Source organism: Cervus elaphus, chromosome 11, assembly GCF_910594005.1.
Source record: "Cervus elaphus chromosome 11, mCerEla1.1, whole genome shotgun sequence".
NCBI lineage: Eukaryota > Metazoa > Chordata > Mammalia > Artiodactyla > Cervidae > Cervus > Cervus elaphus.
This window is the reverse complement of record NC_057825.1, coordinates 60,055,285-60,075,190: the sequence shown is the minus strand read 5'-3', so window position 1 is coordinate 60,075,190 and position 19,906 is coordinate 60,055,285. Positions and strand designations below refer to the sequence as shown.

Below are 19,906 nucleotides of genomic sequence, written 5' to 3'. Positions count from 1 at the left end.
TACTGTTGATATGCAGAAATACACTTGCTTTTTAAAAAAATTTATTTAAATTTATCTTTTTAATTGAAGGATAAATGCTTTACAGAATTGTGTTGGTTTCTGCCAAACATCAACATGAATCAGCCATACGTATACATACGTCCCCACTTTTACTGAACCCATATCTTAAGAGTCTCCTGAATTTGTTTAATTCTAGTAACTTATCTGTATGCTCGTCTGGACACTGACTACATCTGTGCATAATCACGTCATCAGAGGATAATTCTCATTTCTTCCTTCCCAATCCTGACCACTCCTTGCTACACAGACCAGGACGTCAGTTCAAAGTTCCCCAGAATCAGGAACAGCGAGCACCTTCCTTGTTCTGATCTCAGAGGGAAAAGATTTCAGTAACTTACGTTAAGTGTGAGTGTTGTCGGGACTGTTTCTTTTTGTAGATACTCTATGAAAATTAAGTTCTCTTCTATTCCTAGTTATTGTCTTGAGTTGGTGCTGAATTTTAAATCAAAGAATTATGATTCTTCTCCTTTTACCAGACGATGTGTTAATTTTCAAATGATAAATGACTCCTGTATTCCTCAGATAAATCCACTCAATGACATTATACTTTTTAGGTAGCTCTAGATTCAACTTGTTGATATTCAAATTTTTGCATCTATACTCATTTGGAGACTGGCAGCATTTTTCTTGTCGTGCTGACAGGTTTAGATTCAAGGTTCTGCCTGGCCTCCTATGACAACAAAGAGAGCCTTTCTCTTTTAGGTTAATCAGGTCTGTGATATTTCCTCCAGGAGTCTTACTGCTCTTTCTTTGAAGGTAAGGTGCCTTATTTGTCTCTGATTTTATCTTTGACTAAAGTTTTCACATCTTAAAACAGCGCACCAGTATGGTGTTCCTCAACATTTCTCCTCCTTAGGGTTAACAGAATTTCTTAAAACCTGTGGGCTCTCAGGCTTCACCAACTTGTGGATATTATCCTTTCACATTCTGCCTCTCTATCTCACCAAGTACTTTCGGAACTCCCATGTTAACTTTTTCACTACGTTCTCTGCGCCTCTCAGGCGAAGTGTCCAACCATTCACCATGCATATAAACAGGCTCCACCCCTTAGCAATGCACACATCCACCCCAGTCACTACAAGTCACCAAACACATGCTGAACGATCAGGATCATAGTCACCCGAGAGCCAGGTACGGGCAACAACGCACTTATGCTAGCAATCAGAAACTCTTCTCGAGAGAGCGAGACAAGATTGCAATGGGAGAACACAGTCTCTCCAAGGATGAGAGGGCTCCAGACAAAGTGGGTCAAGGTCACACTCTCACTGCGGGAGGGCAGATAGTTCAGAAAAGACAAAGAATCAGAGCCAGCAAGAACTGGGGGACCTGGTTATCACTGCCATGGAGAAAGGTTATAACAAGTGGGGACTACAGAAATCAGAGAGACAGAGAAGAACACACAGCTGGCCAAGAGTTCCAGGTGCAAACGGTTCAGAGTCCACATTCAGCCCCCTGCTGGAATCCATAAAGTTCCCCACCCAGGGACTCAGCTGCTAAAATGCTGAGGTTCACCTGTTTGTGCTCATCCATGCTTCCCTCCCCACAAACACACCATCACTCTCCTGTCCCTCTCCACAAAGCCCTTCACTTCCATATATTTCAAGCAAAACTGGCAAAGGGGAGCAAAAAAAAAAAAATACAACTAGCAAGAACCTGGTGCAACCTGAGTATGATTGAGCACTGAGCTGATCACAGCTCTGCACATCCCACACAGTGACCCACATAGTGCAGTGCAATGTGACACAGTGGTGTGAGCTCGCCACAGCCCTCCACACACAGTGCAGTGCAGTGTGATGCGGTGGGCGTGAGCTCGCTGCAGCTCTGCATATATAATGGTGCACAGCAGTTGTGATGTGGTGGGTGTGAGCTCGCCATAGCTCTGCATGCATACATAGTGCAGTGCAGGGTGAGGCAGTGGGCATGAGCTTGTGCTCCCAGCACAGGATCCACACACAAGAGACCCTCCAAAAATACACAGTGGTGTGTAACAGCCGGTTCAAGAACAGTGCAAAGCTACAACTCAGCACCTGAAGTCCCCAGGTTAGCGGGTTTTCTTTTCCTTGTTTTTAATCTAGTCACTGTTCTTAACAGTTTGAAAAATTCCAAGTTGTCAAATAGCTCAGCTAGTTGGCAGAACACATGATGAGAAAGCAAGAGCTAGCTTAACTATTTTAAATTCAGAAGTATTTTATAATAAAGCTAACAAATAAAGATGATAATCAAGGTTTTCTCTACACAGAATATGCTCTAAGATTCTGACTCGAACTGGTTAATCTATACATTTCTGAGAATGTCTCATAATCTAACACAGATAAACTAGGTCTTACCTGTTTCTTTAAGCTATCATTCAATCCTTTCAATGCATCAAAGGAAGACCTTAGCCTTTTGCTTTCCTTATTTCTCTCTTTAAGAACTTCAGTTAAGTGCCCAACTTCTGCATCATGTTGCTAGGAGGGAAAAAAATAGAGATTTAATGTCACTAATGCTACTGAACATAAGTTAGATAAAAATTACAACTCCCTGGGACTTCCCTGGTGGCTCAGTAAAGAATCCGTCTGCCAATGCAGGAGACACGGGTTCAATTCCAGATGTGGGAAGATCCTACATGCCTCAGAGCAACAAAAGCCCTTCCACCACAACTACTGAGCCTGTGCTCTAGGTCTGTGCTCCGCAGTGAGAAGTCACTGCAATGAGAAGCCTCCTGCACACTCCAACTAGAGAGTAGTCCCGCTCGTCACAACTAGAGAAAACCCCGCGCAGCAACCAAGACCCAGCGCAGCCAAAACAAATATAGAAAATTACAGGAAATAAATAAAAATAAAAATAGGCTTTAAAAAAAATTATAACTCCTTGAATCACAAGGACTTTAATCAGTATATTTAAGCATAATGGCTGACACTGCAAGTAATTTATAAAAACTGGATAATCAAGCAACTTAATAACAAAGCATTAAAAATATATGCTAAATACCTATTAAAACATATTATACAATTTAAGTAGCATTAAGGCTATTTTCGGTCCTGCTCAGAAAAATCTCCAACAGAAACTCACTGAAATAATTTCTGACATCATGGAATGATAAAGGAGTTCTGATCCTTTCAGGAGGCTAGTTAATTATTCATAGCTTTGTGAATTAAAATTTAAGGTTTAAATTAGCCCTCTGGAGAAGAAATATTCCACACATAGAACTGTTCTCATAAATTAGCTAAAATTGGTGTACATCTCAGAAAACTTAAACACACAATAAAATTTCCTGAGCCCCAAACAATTTGACTTTCCTTAACCAGTTTTATAAATATTAAAATCAATTTCCCCATAATTATATTTAAATAAGAGCACGTTTTAGATTTGTGAATACTTACATAGTTTCTTTCACTTTTTACTCTCAGATTTACTCATAATGTATTAAAACAAGTAAATTTCCATAGGAAATCAAGAAACTGATTTCCTTCTTCCAAGTAATCATCCAGGTCCCACTAAAATAAAACAGTGAGCTTTATACTTCTATAAGCAGCAAACAGACAAATCCAGAGAGAAAGAACCAAGGCTGAAATGAAGATGGAGTGCACGGAAAATCCAAAGTCGTTAAAAAAAAAAAAAAAAATCGGCTGTATGAAGTTTTATGATTACGATAAACAACTCCTTAAATAACTCAGACATGACCACAAAGACAACACTTCTTTTAAAAGTAATATTAACATTCTCAACTGCACAAATTTTCCACCTCCAGAAGATATTAAGACCATTTGACACGGGTTCCTTTTCCAGAAGGATAAGCCCACTGAGCTCCGCTTCTCTTACTGATCACAACTAAAGCCACACAAAAAACACAGAAAGCAACTACTAAGGAAAGTCAAAGGGAAACAAGCAGGGAGTTGCAGAAAGGAGGAAAAACCTGGGCAAACAGCCCTCAAGGGGCTCTGTTTCCCCATTTCTCCAGCGGCCTTGCCCCAGGGCAGGCCCTGGCCCTGCTAATTGCAGAGAAATGGCTTTGCTTTCCAGGCCTGGGAACAGGAAGAGGGGATCCATGAGCCACGGATGTGCTTAAATCCAGCTCAGCCCTGAGCTGGCGAAAGCAAGGGGCAGAGACAGGAGCTCAGTTGACAACAAGCCCAAGCCCAACCCCACCCCTGCCCAATACCCCACAGGCATCTTAGGGACCCAGAGCATCACAGCAAAGGCTGAGAAGCCCAGCCTCAGGCCCCCAGTGGTGCCTGCAGCACACAGGCTTCACAACAACAGCAAAGGCTCTGGGAACTGAGTGAACGTGACAAGACACAGCCTGAACCCAGCTGGGCACAGTACTATCAGGCTTCCAGAGGCTACGCTAGGATCCCAGGTCTACAGAAGATGAGCGACGCCCAGAGGACTGTTGCAACCGGACTCTGCAGTCAGTGCCACGCTCACCTCCTTCATGATCTGGAACCTCATGAGGACCTCTTCTCTGACGTCTTTCACCTCACTCAAGGCACCTTCATGTCTGAAGAGCAGCTCTTCCCTCTCGACCAGAAAACATTCTCGCTTCTGAAGTTCCTCAGCGAATTCCTGCTGGGCTGCAGTCTCACACTGTGAGGAAGGACAGAGTTAGCACTCCGGGAAGCTCACTCAACTGAGCATCAGCCAGGGGAGTGCAGAGCAATGACCATACAGCACGCGGGAACCCTGCAGGCCACCAATGACGGGATCGGCTAGGAGACTCCAGCATGAAGACCTGAGAGAATCCAGGGTGCAGACAAGGGGAGCACCATGGGGACACCCCCCACTCTCCCTCCCGCCTCCCCATCGTCCCTGGGAAGAACGCCTCACACCTGCAGAGGAGCCTCTCCAACATTCCCCTCCAATCAGCAGAGCAGGCTCCAGTGGAGCCCAGGAATCCTCTCATGTCCCCTATATCCCCACAGCCATGCGAGCCTCCTCCAGCCTCCCCCAGAGCCCATCAGCTCCCATAGCTGCCGAGCAGAACAGACAGGGTGAGGCCGTGGCCTTACAAAGGGAGGCTGGGCTTCCAATTCCTTGGCCTCCCACCTGGAAAAACTTCTCTAAAACGTTGTCCCGGTTGGCTGAACCCTCCTCAGCGCACTTCAGTCTGGCCTCAAGCCCCGTCCCCCTTGAACCGGCTTCTGCATCACTGACCCTCAGGTCTGCTCCAGCCCTGGCTGCACCCGTCCCTCCCTCTGGTCCCCTCCTTCCTGGCTGCCATCCGGGGAGCGCTGAGTCCACACCTGCAGCTTCTGGTGAATCTGGAGCAGCTCGTCATAGATCTTGCTGACCTGACGGGGCAGCAGGCCTGGCTTCCGTGGGGCCCTGGACGCAGGGGAGCCAACATGCTTGGGAGGGGAGTCGCTGCCATCACTACAATAGTCAGCCCAGCTCCTTGAACGTGAGGCCACATTAGCTGGCCAGGCATCGGCTAAGAGGACAAAATTTAAATTAAAATCTCAGTTTACAGTTTTAAATATCCTCATTGTATTGTTAAAATGTTTCAAGTGCTATATGCCGAAAAAAAGGAGCACACAGTCAACGGTTTACATTTAGAAAATCTGGGTGAAAGCCATCCAGAAATTCTCTGTGGCCTTTTTGCAACTTCTCTGTAAATCTAAGACTATTTAAAAAATGAGTGGGTTAACTGCCTTGACAAAGAGATGGAGAGTTACCTCAGGAGCCCTGACACATGCCCTTTGACACGTTCCCTTACACCAAACTACCTACCAATCCAAACAGTGTTCATCACTGCTCCACTTCTTTGACGTTTAAAAAACTATTTGTTTTACTTGTTTTAAAACTTTATGTGATGTCTGTAATTAATCATATAATTACATAATCTCTATAACCTCCTCCGTTAAATAACGCGCTCCTGTGTTAACGATGGCAGCAGGTTCACGACCCTCCATGGCTTTAGCCTTTGACAATAACTTGTGACCGCCAAGCTGCACTGTCTGTACCAAGGCTGGGGAGCCTTGCTCCTGGCAGCCATGGTGAGAGCTCCTGCAGTTACCCTGTGCATTCAACTGTGTGTCCAACTCTTTGTGATCCCATGGACTGTAGCCCACCAGGCTCCTCTGTCCGTGGGATTCTCAGGCAAGAATACTGGAGTGAGTTGTCATGCCCTCCTCTAGGGGATCTTCCCAACTCAAGCATCAAACCCTCATCTCTTAACTCTCCTGAATTGGCAGGTGGGTTCTTTACCACTAGCACCACCTGTGATGCCAAATCAGTTACCAAAGTACCCCCCTCCCCCCCGAAACCCTAGCAGTGGAGGTGAGCCCTCCTGCGTTGCTCCTCCCCAGCACTGTGCTGTCAGCATTCACACTCTGCTCACAATGAGCAGTGACTTTCACCTACACTGGCGTCCAGCTAAGGAGGAGCCCCCGGCTGTAAGAAGGGGGTCTCCATGGTACTCCCCCATCTTGGCTGGACAGACCGGGGGAGCCAAGATAAAAAACAGGAATTTTTTAAAAAGAAAGTTGTTTCCTGTTCCCCAGCTCCACAAGCACCCTTCCAGGGAAACACTCCGTGCTCTGCCTGCCTCCCCAGGCTCCCAGTCCACCAGCCCCGGGCCGGAATATTCCTTAGTTCTGTCAACTTTTAAACACACTCAACATTTTGTGTATGTTACAACATATTGTATTCTCAGTTGTTTCCAGTGGGAAAATCCACCACACAAATGCAGCCAGGTACACAGAGAGCAACTGCTGACTCAGGGTGAAGGAGGCCAGGCCTCAAGCGACCTGGCCTGTTTACCTGAAAGGTGTAAGGGTTAGTCACCTACTACCACAATCTTAGGGCATCCCAGGTGGCTCAGTGGTAAAGAATCAGCCTCCCAACGCAGGAGACATGGGTTCAATCTCTGGGTTGGGAAGATCCTCTGGAGGAGGAAATAGCAACCCACTTCAGTATTCTTGCCTGGTAAATTTCTTGGACAGAGGATCCTGGAGGGCTACAGTCTGTGGGATCATAAATGAGTCAAACACGACTTAGCAACTAAACAATAATCACAATCCTACGTCCTAAGAAATACTGACAAGAAAAAGAACTGAAAAGATTATAATACTCATGAATTATTAAGTTATTCTGATAAACTTTGACAGTGTGAAATTCTACTGGAAAATCATGAAGTTTATTTTCCTCTTCTCCTTTAACTTAATGACAAGCACAGCAACCAGTTCATGGCTTAGCAACCAGGACAAAGAAATGCACACCTTGAAAACTAGGGTCACCACTATGGGGTAAGCTTTAGTGCCCTACTTGACAGAGCTGCTGTTTAAATGACTGTTCTGAAATGAGCATTTCTCTTACCTTTGTCTGTCTCTCTAAAGGACTGCTGGTTTATTTTGGAGGCACTGACTCTAGAGTCATTGCCGGTGAACTCTTCTTCTGTTTCTGGTTCTTTCAAATCTTGAAAAGAATCCAGTTCATCATCTAGGCTTTAAAAAAAAATCAATCACAGCATTCTGGAAGATTTCTACAGCCATTTAAAGAAGAGGAGACTGCTTCAAATATTAGCAGCATAGCAATCGAAAAAAAGTAACAAGTAAACATTTTTAAAAAAGGAAAAGGAAAAACTGCAAACTATCAGTCATGATGCTGAAAACTCACATGTGTGAACTTTCCCCACATTCAGACATGCTCAATTGCAAAGTACACCCTTCCTCCTGACCCCGTATTGCTGTGAGGTGGATCAAACAGGTGCTGTGTCTCTAATTCTTTTAACAACTACGAGAACGAGCATTGAAGGTGGGGAAATTGAATCTTAAGTTAAATAACTGACAGGGTAACTGACAGGTGACATAATGAGCAAAAGGTGAAGCAGAACTAGGATCCCAGATGTTCTCTCCAAAAAGATCATCTGAATGTTGGCATTTCCAGAGCCAGCTGTTCAAAGGGAATACACTACAAGTCACAAAAGATAAGTTAAATTTTTCGGGAATTCTTTGGCAGTTCAGTGGTTAGGACTCTGTGCTTTCACTGCCCAGGGCCCAAATTTAGTCCCTGGTCTGAGAACTAAGATCTCAGAAGCTTTGCAGCACTGCCATAAAGAAAGAAAAAGAAATTCTAGCAGACCCTTTAAAAACATAAAAAGACATGAAATTTTAACAGTGTATAATATTTAATCCAATATATCTAAAAGATAATCATTTTAACATACAATCAATATTAAAAATAAGATACTTTACATTCTTTTACCTATTTTGAAAATGCCTTGTTTATTATTTACTTACAGCACAACTTAGTTGAGACGAGCCCCTTTTCAAGCACTCGACAGACACAGGTGCTGGGCAGCCCTGTAATTCCACACTAGATCACAACAAGGGACTGGTGGGAAAACTGTCCAAAGTTAAAACCTTTCACAGTTCTAAAGCTTCAACTTGAAACCATACCCAGACCATTTAAAGAAAATAAAACTATCAGTTCAATATAAGAAAATAATTTCCATGAACTTATAACTTCCCACAGTTTCCTTTCTCTATAATCAAACTTGGGACAGCAGGGAGATCAAACCAGTCAATCCTAAAGGAAATTATCTGAATATTCATTGGAAGGACTGATGCTGAAGCTGAAACTCCAATACTCTGGCCACCTGATGTGAAAAGCTGATACACTGGAAAAGACCCTGATGCTGGGAAAAACTGAGGGCAAGAGGAGAATGGAACTACAGAGGATGAGATGGTTGGATGGTATCACTGACTCAATGGAGATAAGCTTGAGCAAACTCAGGAAGATAATGATGGACAAAGCAGCCTGGGGTGCTGCAGTCCATGGGGTCGCAAAGAGTTGGACATGACTTAGCAACTGAACAACAAGCACAACATTAATCAAACTACCCATGTTTACATCTTTCTTTAAAAAATATTTATTTGGCTGTGTCGGATCTTAGTTGTGGTGTACGAAATCAGTTGCTCCACAGCATGTGGGATCTCAGTTCCCCAACCAGAGATCCAACCCACATTCCCTGCATTGTAAGGTGGATTCTTAACCACTGGACCACCAGGGAAGTCCCCTCACATCCATGTCCACACCTTGACTCCAGATCAACTAGATGACTCTGTGAGCACGAAAGGAGACCGCAGTGATGGTAATAACAGTGGTGCATCTGAGTGCCCTTCTATGTACTGAACAGCATTCTAAGTGCCTCACATGGACTAATAATCAGAAAATGAAACAATGCAAGCTCCAAGGTATCAATCACAGTAACAACAGATATTTCAGGCGCAGTGTTTTTTTCCCTCTCCACAACCACCTCAACACTTCTCTTTATGTATGTCCACATCTTTACAGTTTAACATCACTTCAAAATGCTTGTTTGCTTTTGATACCTTAGCACTTCTTTCTGCCACATATTTTTGGCATTAATAATATTCAGCTTAGAACTTTATTTCACCTTACCTTCCACTGGTTTTACCCAGAGTAAAAGCTCCTCCACAAAACTGCTGACCCTTCACAGCCCAGCAGCACATGGTGTAATATTCTGTAGGCCCCAACCCCAGGGCTGACCTCTTCCATCTCTCTCTGCCACCTAGGTATAGCACAGTGCTTACCACAGCAGGAGACACACAGGCGACACACCATACCGACTGCCGCTGAATAAACTTGTAGTCATTTTTATCTTAGTTCCTTATTAAAAAAAAATAAATAAGGGAGCAAGGCCTTCTTCTGGGTCCTGGATGAAGAGCTATCTATCCTGCAGTGTAAATAACCCTGCATTATATCTGCGAACAGGACGCTAGGCGTGTGGTTCCATCAGATGCTCAGGAACTAGCGCCCAGTCTTCTCCACCGCCCAGCGGGCTCCGGACCGCGGATGCCTTCTCCCACAGAAAGGCGCACACCAGGCAACCTCCGCCCCCCTTGGTTTCTCGATACCCGGGGGCGGGGGGTGACCCCCAGCAGGACTCGGGGTACCTTGCCAGTTCACCGTGAGAACACCGCGGGGGGACACAGGGCGCCGCCTCCTCTCGTCAGAGAAACATCTCAACGTCGGACCGACTTTATCTCCACAGGAGAAGATGTCCAAATCCTCTGTGAACAGGAAGGAAGGCAGCCGAGGCGGCTCGGTAAGGTCCGGCACCGACCACCTCGTTCTCGGCGTGGGACACGAGCTTCCAGCAGACTGGCCTCCGAGCCGCTGGTCAAACAGCGTGTAGTTCATCGCCTCCCCCGTCCCCACCCCGCACGCGATCCCGGCATCGACCCGGTGCCGATGAGCCTGTTCCGCGTCGGAACCGAAAGACCCAGGCGGCAGGCCAAGTCCCTGAGGGCTCAACACAGTGCTTCTCCCTCTGATGAGCTCTAAGAATTGAATTCACATGATAAACTACCTACACCTGCGGCCTGCGGGGAACAAACAACCCAGCCGCCGCCCTACCTGGGGTGCGGGGAGGCCGCCGCCGCCGCTCCGCCACGTCCGGCCGCCGGCGCCCCGGCTGGAAGAGAGGATGGAGAGGTGACCGGGGAGGGTCAGTCCCCCGGCCCCTGTCCCCTCCGACTCCTGAAACCCCGGCCCCGCGCGGCGCCCCCTCTCGCCGCCCATCAGGCACGTCGGGCCCCCGCACAGGAGCGGCCCCCGCGGACCCACCGGGCACCTTGGGGCACCGGGCCAAAGCACCTGCGGCGTGAAACCGGCTCGGACTCACCGCCCAGCGCCGGGACTGACGCAACTCAGATCCTCACCCAAGTCTACGCGAACGCCTGAGCGCGTTCCCGTGGTGACGCGCATCGATCCTCTGACGCGCGTGCCCGCCGGGAGCCCGCTCCCAGCCCGCCGCCGTCAGGGGTCCCGCCTCGCGCCCACGCTCCAACCCGCATATCCGGCGACCCGCGAACCTGGCAGGGCCGGGCCTCACCTCGCCGAGGCAGCCGCCCCTCAGGCCGTAGCGGCTTTTGAGGCGCTCCACCACCAGATCTTGCCCCGGCGGCTTCACGACCCTCGGCTCCATGGCCACGACCGACGTCGTCTCCTTGGCAACAGCGCGCGGCGGGGCGGGGCTGCGCGGAGAATATGCGCCGTGACGCACGACATGCCCCGCCCCCGGCAGGGACCCTGACTTGAGTTTCCTGGGGAACAGAGCTCGGACTAGTGGAGGGGCGGGCGTTGCGGATGCGTGTTACGACGCGCGTACACCCGGGCTCCCGCATGCCGTCGGCGCGAACGCGGTTGGGCCCGGTTGCGGGCGTCTGTACGTGTTTGTGGCCCGTGGGGGCAAGATGCGAGCTGGCGCGCGGGGTCATCGTTTCCTTTCCTTCCTGAGGGGCGCGGGCGTTCCGCTGGGGTCGGGTCGAGGCGCCATCCGGGTGCATCTTTCTCGTACGCAGCTCAGACTTGTCCTGGCTGGAGAAGTTGGTTTCGGCCTGAGCATTCGTTTCCAAACCTGGGTCCACAGCTGTAATGGTTCAGGGCGCCTCGGAGTCCCCCGTAGCCCAGAAGCCCCCAGGCACCTGCTGTCACCCGGGACGCGCCCCGAAACCACGGAGAAGCGGAGCCCTCAGGACCGGCGCGCACGCACCGTCCCCCCCGCCCCACCAGCCCCGCAAAACACACACACACACACACAGTCGCGCACGCACCGTCCCCCCCGCCCCACCAGCCCCGCAACACACACACACACACAGTCGGGGGTCAGGGAGTCCACCGCGCCCCGCACGCGGACCCCACCTCGGGCGTTGAGCAGGTGCTGGCCCAGGACAGCCTGTCTCCAGACCCCAAACAGCGCGAGACAGCCCTGCAGTCCCAGCATACCGCTCCGGCAGGGCCTGCGACGTGCACAACGTGCTCGGGGGACTCCAAGGTCCTACACTGAGTAGGCTGACGAGAGCGTCCCCCTTGTCCAACTTTTTCCACTAGCCATTTCCAAGTAAGTGTTCAGTATATACCCCCCTTGAAAACAGTTCTTTCCTTGGGAGCTCTGGTAATTAGGGGGCAGTCTGAGTTTACAGATATTTAATTATTCTCTCTTTGGTTCCAGAATGAACAAATGATTAGATGCACAAGTAATGAATTTTTTAAATATCATGGCTGTTAACAATTGTCACTTTATTTTTGCTACAAAATTCACCAGAAAAAGGTACTGCAACAATCTAGTATAAAGCAAATTTTTAACCAAAGAACATGGTATAGACCTGTTTAAAATACTCATACTTTATCACAATAACTGCAAGGAAAAATTCAAGTTCTATCAGAACCAATGCAGTTTGAGGTAGTAGAAACAGATGACAGAAAGGTTTTTTAAAAAATCTAATTACTCAACTTAAAATGTAAAAATTAATTTAATACCGTTGAAAGGGCACAGGAAGCTACATATCATTTTAAGGAAAGAAGGTACTCTGCTTAAAAGATAATTTAACTATACAGGAGGTGCAAGAATTTATAGAAGAGCACTTTGGTTAAGTCTCTGCCCTTTGTGGCTCTACCCATTTACAAGTGAATCTCTATTCATAACTGAACACACCAATAGTTAAAATTACCAAATATAGTCCAAATCTGAAATAAAAATTATCCAAGTCATGGTCCCTTTATTCAAATAGTAAGTATGTCCATGCAGGAAGTCATAATATCTTAAAAGGAACTAAAATTAAATTGCATATATCATATTCTTTCAATAGTTTGAGAAGGTCTATTGCTTTTAACAAGATTAGTATTCCATTTTAATACAAATATGTCAGGAGTACATAAACACAAGTACACCTGAAAATACACCAGTGTTTAAACTTTTATTTCACACCATGCAAGGTCAATTATAACACATTAGAAAGTGACAACAGCTATAAGCTGCAATTTTACATTTGTACATTGGAAACGTCCATTTTCAAAAGCTGAACATAATTACCATGTTGTCAAAACAGCTAGGCCTCAATTCAACTTTTATACAGGTAAAATTTACTATGGAAAACAATGATTTTATATCTGTCCACATTCTGTGATGATAATTCTTCGACTAACAGACCCTTGAGGAGAACCAAATGATTCAATCTTTTTCACAGTATCCATACCATCTTTAACAAACCCAAATACTACATGCTTAAAGTCCAAATGTTCTGCTTTTTTCAGCATTATGAAAAATTGAGAATTATTGGTGTTCTGGCCTCGACTGGCCATCGATAGTAAACCAGGACCTATATGTTTCACATCAAAATTTTCATCTTCAAATTTATCTCCATAAATGGACCGTCCTCCTGTTCCATCATGTTTTGTGATATCTCCTCCCTGAAAAAAAGATTTCAATTAATAGGAATCCCAAATAAAACATTAAAATACATACAGAACTAACCACTGAAGGGTAGGTCCTAAATACCCAGCTTCTCTGAGAATGTAGTTTGAAAACTAAGAAATCTGTGAAAGGAAACAAAAATGAAAAGATCTTTTCCCACCCTTAATTTCTATCAGGTTCAAGGCATTAGAAATATGAACCCTTTTAGGCTGCAAGTTCTTGTGGGGATAGAAGCTGGAGGTGTGGAAAAGCTAAAGTCTACAATTACAGGTAAGGAAAAACACTCAGATTTCCCACACTCACACTTGTCTAGACCCTGTTGTGATGCACACTTAAAGACTTACTTGGCAAACAAAATCTGGAATCACCCTGTGGAATATGGAGCTCTTGAAACCAAAGCCCTTCTCTCCAGTGCACAGTGCTCTGAAGTTCTCAGCAGTTTTAGGAACAATGTTTGAAAATAATTCCATGGTTATACGTCCCAGGGGCTCATCATCTGCACAAATGTCAAAAAACACCACAGGATTTGTCTCCTTTGAGAACTCTGCTGTCAATGATAACTGTCCTTTCTGGGGTTTCAATAAATTCTGTTGACATTCTTCAAATTTTTTCTTGAAACAATCAGCCATTTCTTTAGTTTTAAATCTCACTGCAAGCTGTTCCACTTTGGCTTCTCCATCTGTTAAACAACAAACAACACAGTGACCTCAGTGTTAAAATAACTGTTAAAAAATTGTTTTATATATTTGTTGTCAATGTAGAAAAGTAAAAAAACTAGAAAGTATCACTGAGTGCAGAGCTCACCAGCATAATCTGAGGCAGTCCAAACTAAAGCGTTGTTGGAAACATTCAAGGGTTTCAGTTCCATCGTCTTGGTGATGACGTGGTTCGCACACACTTTGAACACCTGGTCTCTTCTCATCAGAATCCGATAGTAATTCTTCACAGTGTGCCAGAGGATCTTCATGTCTCCAACCCCACGCTCCTTCCACTGACTGACCTCTCGATCCCACCTGTAAAGTTTGGCTCTCTCTTTAAATAAAATTTCTTCATCTTCTTCTCCAGATTTTACTTCTACCTGTGACAGGAGATGAAATTACCTATAAGCTGCTACTTATAACATACTCATAACAAATTCCAAAGATCCAAATTCCTTAACACACTGACATGAACAGAATTTGAAAAGAGTTAACATCCTAGGGTTACTAATACAGCAGATTTGGATGAGGCAGGAAAGATTTGTCATTAAATGTTCTCTTTGTACTTATTAACATTCTTCCTCTTTTTGGAAGTCAAATACAATCTTTTACAGGAGAGAAGAGGTTTAAAAAAAAATCTTGTTCTTCGAGAAAAATACTATCTACTGATTGAGGCTGAAACTGATAAAAATAATTTGCCTAAAATAACATTCTTGTCTAGAAAAAGTACAATATACTTTTTATTGAAAGGACTGTGGCAAATGTGAGCTTAAATGGGTTTTTAATTTTTTGCCCCTTCAATTATGTTATTAAAAGCTAACAGGAAAAAATTAAATTCTTCCCAACAATTTCACACAGAATTTACCAAATAACATTTGTATGTAAATTTTTTTACAAGGACGATTTACATTTTAAGATTGAACTTGCAATAAAAAGCTTCCATTTGCAACAGTCAATGTTCTCAAAGAAGTTGGTCAAACAAAGGTCAGCCCTACAAATCAAGCCCATGTCAAGTTTTAAGTTTTAAAATGTGAAGTTAGTTAGTATAAGGTTTTTACTCTTTAATATTTACCTCTGGTAGTGACACTATTGGTTCAAAATGGATATCTTCATTATGAACTACCTCTTCATCACTACCATCTTCAGCTTCGCCAACTTTACTGGTTGACTGTGATCCAAACACCGCTGCTCCAGTATTTGCCCACTGGAAATTTTTATCTGATGAATAAATTAGGATATTTAAACAGTGATATCTATTTTAATAAGCTTTTAATTCCCATTAGAGTACTTTATGAATGAATCTAATTTCCAACGATGTGACAGACTTCTAATTAAAATGCTTAAAACTGTATTCTGGCAAGTTAAGCTTAAGCGGTGAGCACAAAGGATGTGTAGTAACATTTATGCCTGGGTGTACAGACAGGGTTGTCTAAGCCTTAGGTCTTCGTGACACTGAACTTTCAGTAATGAAGCAGGTTCTTCATTCAAAGTACATCCTTTGAAACCTGAAAACCCAGCTCAGCTCCAAGGGTAGTTTATTTCATAAAACATTCTATCACATGAAAAAAGTAACTTTAGTGCCTAAAAATGTTCTCCAAGAGGCCAAATCTGCTACTTTCAAAGCAGATTGAATACAAGTTGGTAACTTCTCCACCTCAGCTCTCTTCTAAGGTAACTGGAGTGAGAGCTTCAACTTCTTGCCCAGGTGGCACTGGTGGCCCCAGGAGCAGCTCACTGATGCCACCCCCACCCACCCTCTCTCAAGCAACACCAGGCTTAATGGGTGAAAAGGCTCCCCACTCCTATGCAGAGGAACAAAGACTTTTCTCTCCCTCAAACCCTAGAGAAGGTGAACACTAAATGCTGTTTTTTCCACATCTCAACTGTGACAACCCAGCCTGCTAATATTAATACATTCCCCACTATCTTAGAGGAAAGAAACCTCTCAACTCTTCATCACTTTGCTGACTGACAAACCACTGCTCTCTAATCCTACATCTGATACAAAAACTCGGGGAGAAGGCAAAAATTGTCACATATCAGTTAAAAACTCAGCACCTTGAACAAAGAACAAAATGAGTGTCTAATGGAACAGTAAATTCTTCTAAGACAGGTTTATGGGGAGAAAAAAAAAACAGGAAAAAAAAAAGTCTTACAAATAAATAGCAAACGAATGCTAAAACAAAAGCACCATCCCAGATTGTGTGGGGGCTTCCTGAGGATAGTAAGCACAGACCTAGTTGATTCACAGGTGTAGGGCTCGAAAAGAACTTAATTCAGGAACTCCCAAGCAGAAAAAAATTTTCAGTTATCCCAATACCCTGAGACGTACGGCAGAAAATCTCAAAATTCCTCTAAAGCAATGGTTCTTAACATTGGGTGCATATTAAAATCACACCAACAGCTCCTATGAAACACCAGTGCCTGGGTCCCACACCTAGAGCCCAACATAACCTATCAAGTGTTCCACCCCTCCCCAAACTTTAAAAAGCTCCCAGGAATTCTAATATGAAGCAGAAAATTGAAAACCACTGCTTTAAAGGGGCAGGAAAAAGAATTTATTCAGTAAAAGTATAAAGATAAGTCTGTCAGTAATCAACAACTGTATTCTAGGCAGCAATACCTAGGATGCTTCCACTCTGGGTTTAATGGAAACATTACAAAATCCCAAGGAAATATGATAAAATGTCAGTCAGAGGCACAGGGAAGCAGCAGATAAACAGCTGTTTCTTATTTTCTCTTAGGAGTTTCCGTATGAGATATTACAGAAAAGACACGGAGTGACTGGCAGACCTGTGTGAAGATGACTTTCAGGAGAAACAGAGAGAAAAGGAACAAAAGAAAGTGAAACAAAAATAAAATCAACAGATGAAGAAAAAGCAATCACCACAGAAATAACACATAATAGAAGAGGAGAAAGAAAAGACTCCTCTGGGCTTAAAACCAACCAAAACAAAAAGTTTAAGATCAAAAAGGTCCACACAAGGTCAGAAATATGTTTAAGAAACAAAAAATCATTCTGATGAAACTGACCTTTAAAAAAAAAAATTAACACCTACAAGCTCTTAATCAAAGGCTAAAGTATTAAAAATTTACAAGTGTGAAAACTCTCCCATGAAAATATATGAAATGGGTTCCAGGGGATCTACAGTTTCAAAATACTATTCTATGCTTATATTATTAGCACAATATAAATTAAAGTAGACATTCAATACACAAGAAAACTAATCATAATTTAAAGGAAAGTAATGACAAATCTGGAGATAAATTAAAAAACAAAAGGAGAACTGATAAAACCAAAAGCTACTTCTTTGAAAAGATAAAGCACAAATTCCTAAAAAGCACAGATCTAAGGACACAAACTAAAAGGTGTAGCTTGAAAAAAAGAGCTTGGTGGATAATATCACTGAATCAGCAGGTAACTCAGGGCAAGCTTCCCACACAGATCTGGAGCTGTCCTATGTCAACTTTACTGCACAACACTGACAGAGTATCAAGCAACCTGACACATCAGCGTTTATTTGGCTGTTCATTGGTGGATAATTGTACCCACTCTATTGCTGTATTTGCTGACCTATTATCCTGTGACTTCAAGCTACTAAATAAATTAAAAATAAAGCAATGTGACTTCAATGAAGCTATGAATGCCAAAGTAACACAATATCTGAAGGTAATTTCTTAAAGCTTTATATATGTTTCTGTAAACGATGGAACTGTGAAACAAGTAAAATATGTGAGATGGAATAACACTATTTTGAATTAATCATGTAAGTATATATCTTCAATAAAATTTATTCCACAGATCAAGCATCAATTCAATTTAGGTGATGCTATAATTTGTTATATGAAAGATATTTAAGAATAGGAAAATACAGTATGCCATAAAACAAGGAAAAGGATTACTTTCTACAGATGATACCAAAACAGACCAAAACTAGAAAAACCACTGGAAAAGATGGGAAAGCTCACCAGTTATAAATTAGCACAACCATATCAATGTATGACAAAACCCACTGAAATGTTGTGAAGTAATTAGCCTCCAACTAATAAAAAAATTAAAAAAAAAAAAAAAAAAAATTAGCACAACCCTTATATGAAAAAATACAATCAAGGATAATGCAAAAATAGAAAACTTCAAAGTCATCTCCTTAAAAATTACAGATGCACATCTTGAAATATTAGCAAATCAAAAGTGTAACTAGAAGAACAATCCCAAAGTTGCTCCAAAACTGGAGGGAGGGTTCTGCATTTCAGGATGGGCAAGACTAGCACAAGTTACAATGAATTAAGAGAAAATTCTCATGGTTATATTAATAATAGTAAAAGTAATAGTAAAATAGAAGCCCTTCCTTTAAAAAAACACTAGACATCTGGAGGGAAGGGCCAGGAAAGACATGGCCAGGTGAGCAACAACCGTGCAACAAAGGACTCACCCTCCAGGGGTGCCCACTTCTGTAACACAGTCACTGAAGCCTCCTCTTCTCCTAATCTTACCTTTGGATCCAAAAGCAAAATCCCCAGAGTTACTGGAAGCCAAGTCCGCAAATGACAGCCCTGTGCCACTTCCGAATCCAAATGCAACTGTTTTGCTTTCCACTGGCAAAAGGGAAAGAGCAATTTAATATTTCATTTAACATATGTCGAACATCAAAGATTTACCCAGGACCCAAAGGGAAGGGGTGTATGTGTATATGCTGGGAAGGGGGTAGGACCTGCTATACTACTGATGCAGTGGGGTGGAGTAAGGAGTATTTTTAGTCTAGTTATTTCTCTGAAGAAAACTTACAAGTTTACAGGTACTATTCTCAATGAACAATACACCAGAAGCAGCATGTTCAAAATCATTTTTAAAAAATGAGATGTAGATCTATACTAAGTCAGACACAGAGCTACACAGCTTCTGCTTCACATGGTCTAGTATCATCTAAACAAACATTCATTCCAAGAAGGATTTCAGGAAATATCTATGTAAAGATTCTGTGTTCGCTAAGAGAATTGAATTCTCTCATGCCCCTTTGTGAAGAAGGCCAATGGCAACCCATTCCAGTACTCTTGCCTGGAAAATCCCATGGACGGAGGAGCCTGGTAGGCTGCAGTCCATGGGGTCGCTGAGAATCAAACATGACTGAGCGACTTCACTTTCACTTTTCACTTTCATGCATTGGAGAAGGAAATGGCAACCCACTCCAGTATTCTTGCCTGGAGAATCCCAGGGACGGGGGTGCCTGGTGGGCTGCCATCTATGGGGTCGCACAGAGTCGGACACAACTGAAGTGACTTAGCAGCAGCAGCAACATGCCTCTTTGTACATCTCAGTTTAAGAAAGGGAATTCCTGGATGTACATTTGAAAGTATCATCTCAGAACCACAGGTGTACCTTATCCAGAAATTCATGCCTACAAGGTTGCTATAAACATACACCAAATTTTACCTTGGCTTGTAGAATCTCCATCATTTTCCTTTCTAGTAGATAAATCCACAGGTTTGTCAACAGTTCCAGAAGAAACTGATGGTGAACTAACAGATTTGGTAGTAAACTCTGGCTCTTCAGATTTACACGAAAATGGCACAGTCACTTTAGTGTCATCTGTACACATACCATCGGCTGAGCTAGCTATGTTCTTGTCCTGGGATTTCTGCAAAGAGAAAATAGCAAATAACTATGCCATTAAATACTGAGTGACAAAAAGGATCACATACTCTTATTGTACAATAAGCAGATGACATGGAGTTCTGGACAAAGTGGAGTAAGCATACTTTTCTCTCCACCATGTTACTGCACCTCCAGTCTCTCTGGCACCTGCAACTCAACTACACTGAAAAGGACAAAGCGAGCAGAAGTTGCTGGGAAGTGGATGGGAGCAGGAGGACCAAGAATCTTGAGACATGAAGCAATGTGAAGTCTACCAGAGAGGAACACTGGCTGAGATGCATGAGGCAGCCAGGT

At 43.7% G+C, this 19,906-nt stretch overlaps 2 protein-coding genes across 9 annotated transcripts in view; both read right to left on the bottom strand.

Moving 5' to 3' along the window:
- The window catches only part of CCDC138 (coiled-coil domain containing 138), a 29,106-nt gene extending 18,092 nt beyond the window's left edge, over window positions 1-11,014 (bottom strand). For 2 of the 7 annotated variants that reach the window (XM_043917901.1, XM_043917907.1), the window contains exons 1-8: window positions 10,901-11,014; window positions 10,423-10,480; window positions 9,960-10,076; window positions 8,280-8,342; window positions 7,357-7,479; window positions 5,283-5,470; window positions 4,468-4,626; window positions 2,388-2,507 (exon numbers count right to left, since the gene is read on the bottom strand). In XM_043917901.1, the coding sequence (XP_043773836.1) occupies window positions 2,388-2,507; window positions 4,468-4,626; window positions 5,283-5,470; window positions 7,357-7,479; window positions 8,280-8,342; window positions 9,960-10,076; window positions 10,423-10,480; window positions 10,901-10,993 (921 nt within the window). In that variant the 5' untranslated portion in view covers window positions 10,994-11,014. Of the gene's footprint in view, window positions 1-2,387; window positions 2,508-4,467; window positions 4,627-5,282; window positions 5,471-7,356; window positions 7,485-8,279; window positions 8,343-9,444; window positions 10,094-10,422; window positions 10,481-10,900 lie in introns of those variants that run through there. The other 5 variants (XM_043917902.1, XM_043917903.1, XM_043917904.1 and 2 more) reach the window with 5 other exon arrangements.
- A 1,731-nt stretch (window positions 11,015-12,745) lies between these two features.
- Window positions 12,746-19,906, bottom strand: part of RANBP2 (RAN binding protein 2) — a 57,896-nt gene continuing 50,735 nt past the window's right edge. For both annotated transcript variants that reach the window (XM_043917899.1, XM_043917900.1), the window contains 6 exons: window positions 19,391-19,595; window positions 18,454-18,555; window positions 15,032-15,177; window positions 14,066-14,339; window positions 13,606-13,940; window positions 12,746-13,257 (listed from right to left, as the gene is read on the bottom strand). In XM_043917899.1, the coding sequence (XP_043773834.1) occupies window positions 12,952-13,257; window positions 13,606-13,940; window positions 14,066-14,339; window positions 15,032-15,177; window positions 18,454-18,555; window positions 19,391-19,595 (1,368 nt within the window). In that variant the 3' untranslated portion in view covers window positions 12,746-12,951. The remainder of the gene's footprint in view (window positions 13,258-13,605; window positions 13,941-14,065; window positions 14,340-15,031; window positions 15,178-18,453; window positions 18,556-19,390; window positions 19,596-19,906) is intronic.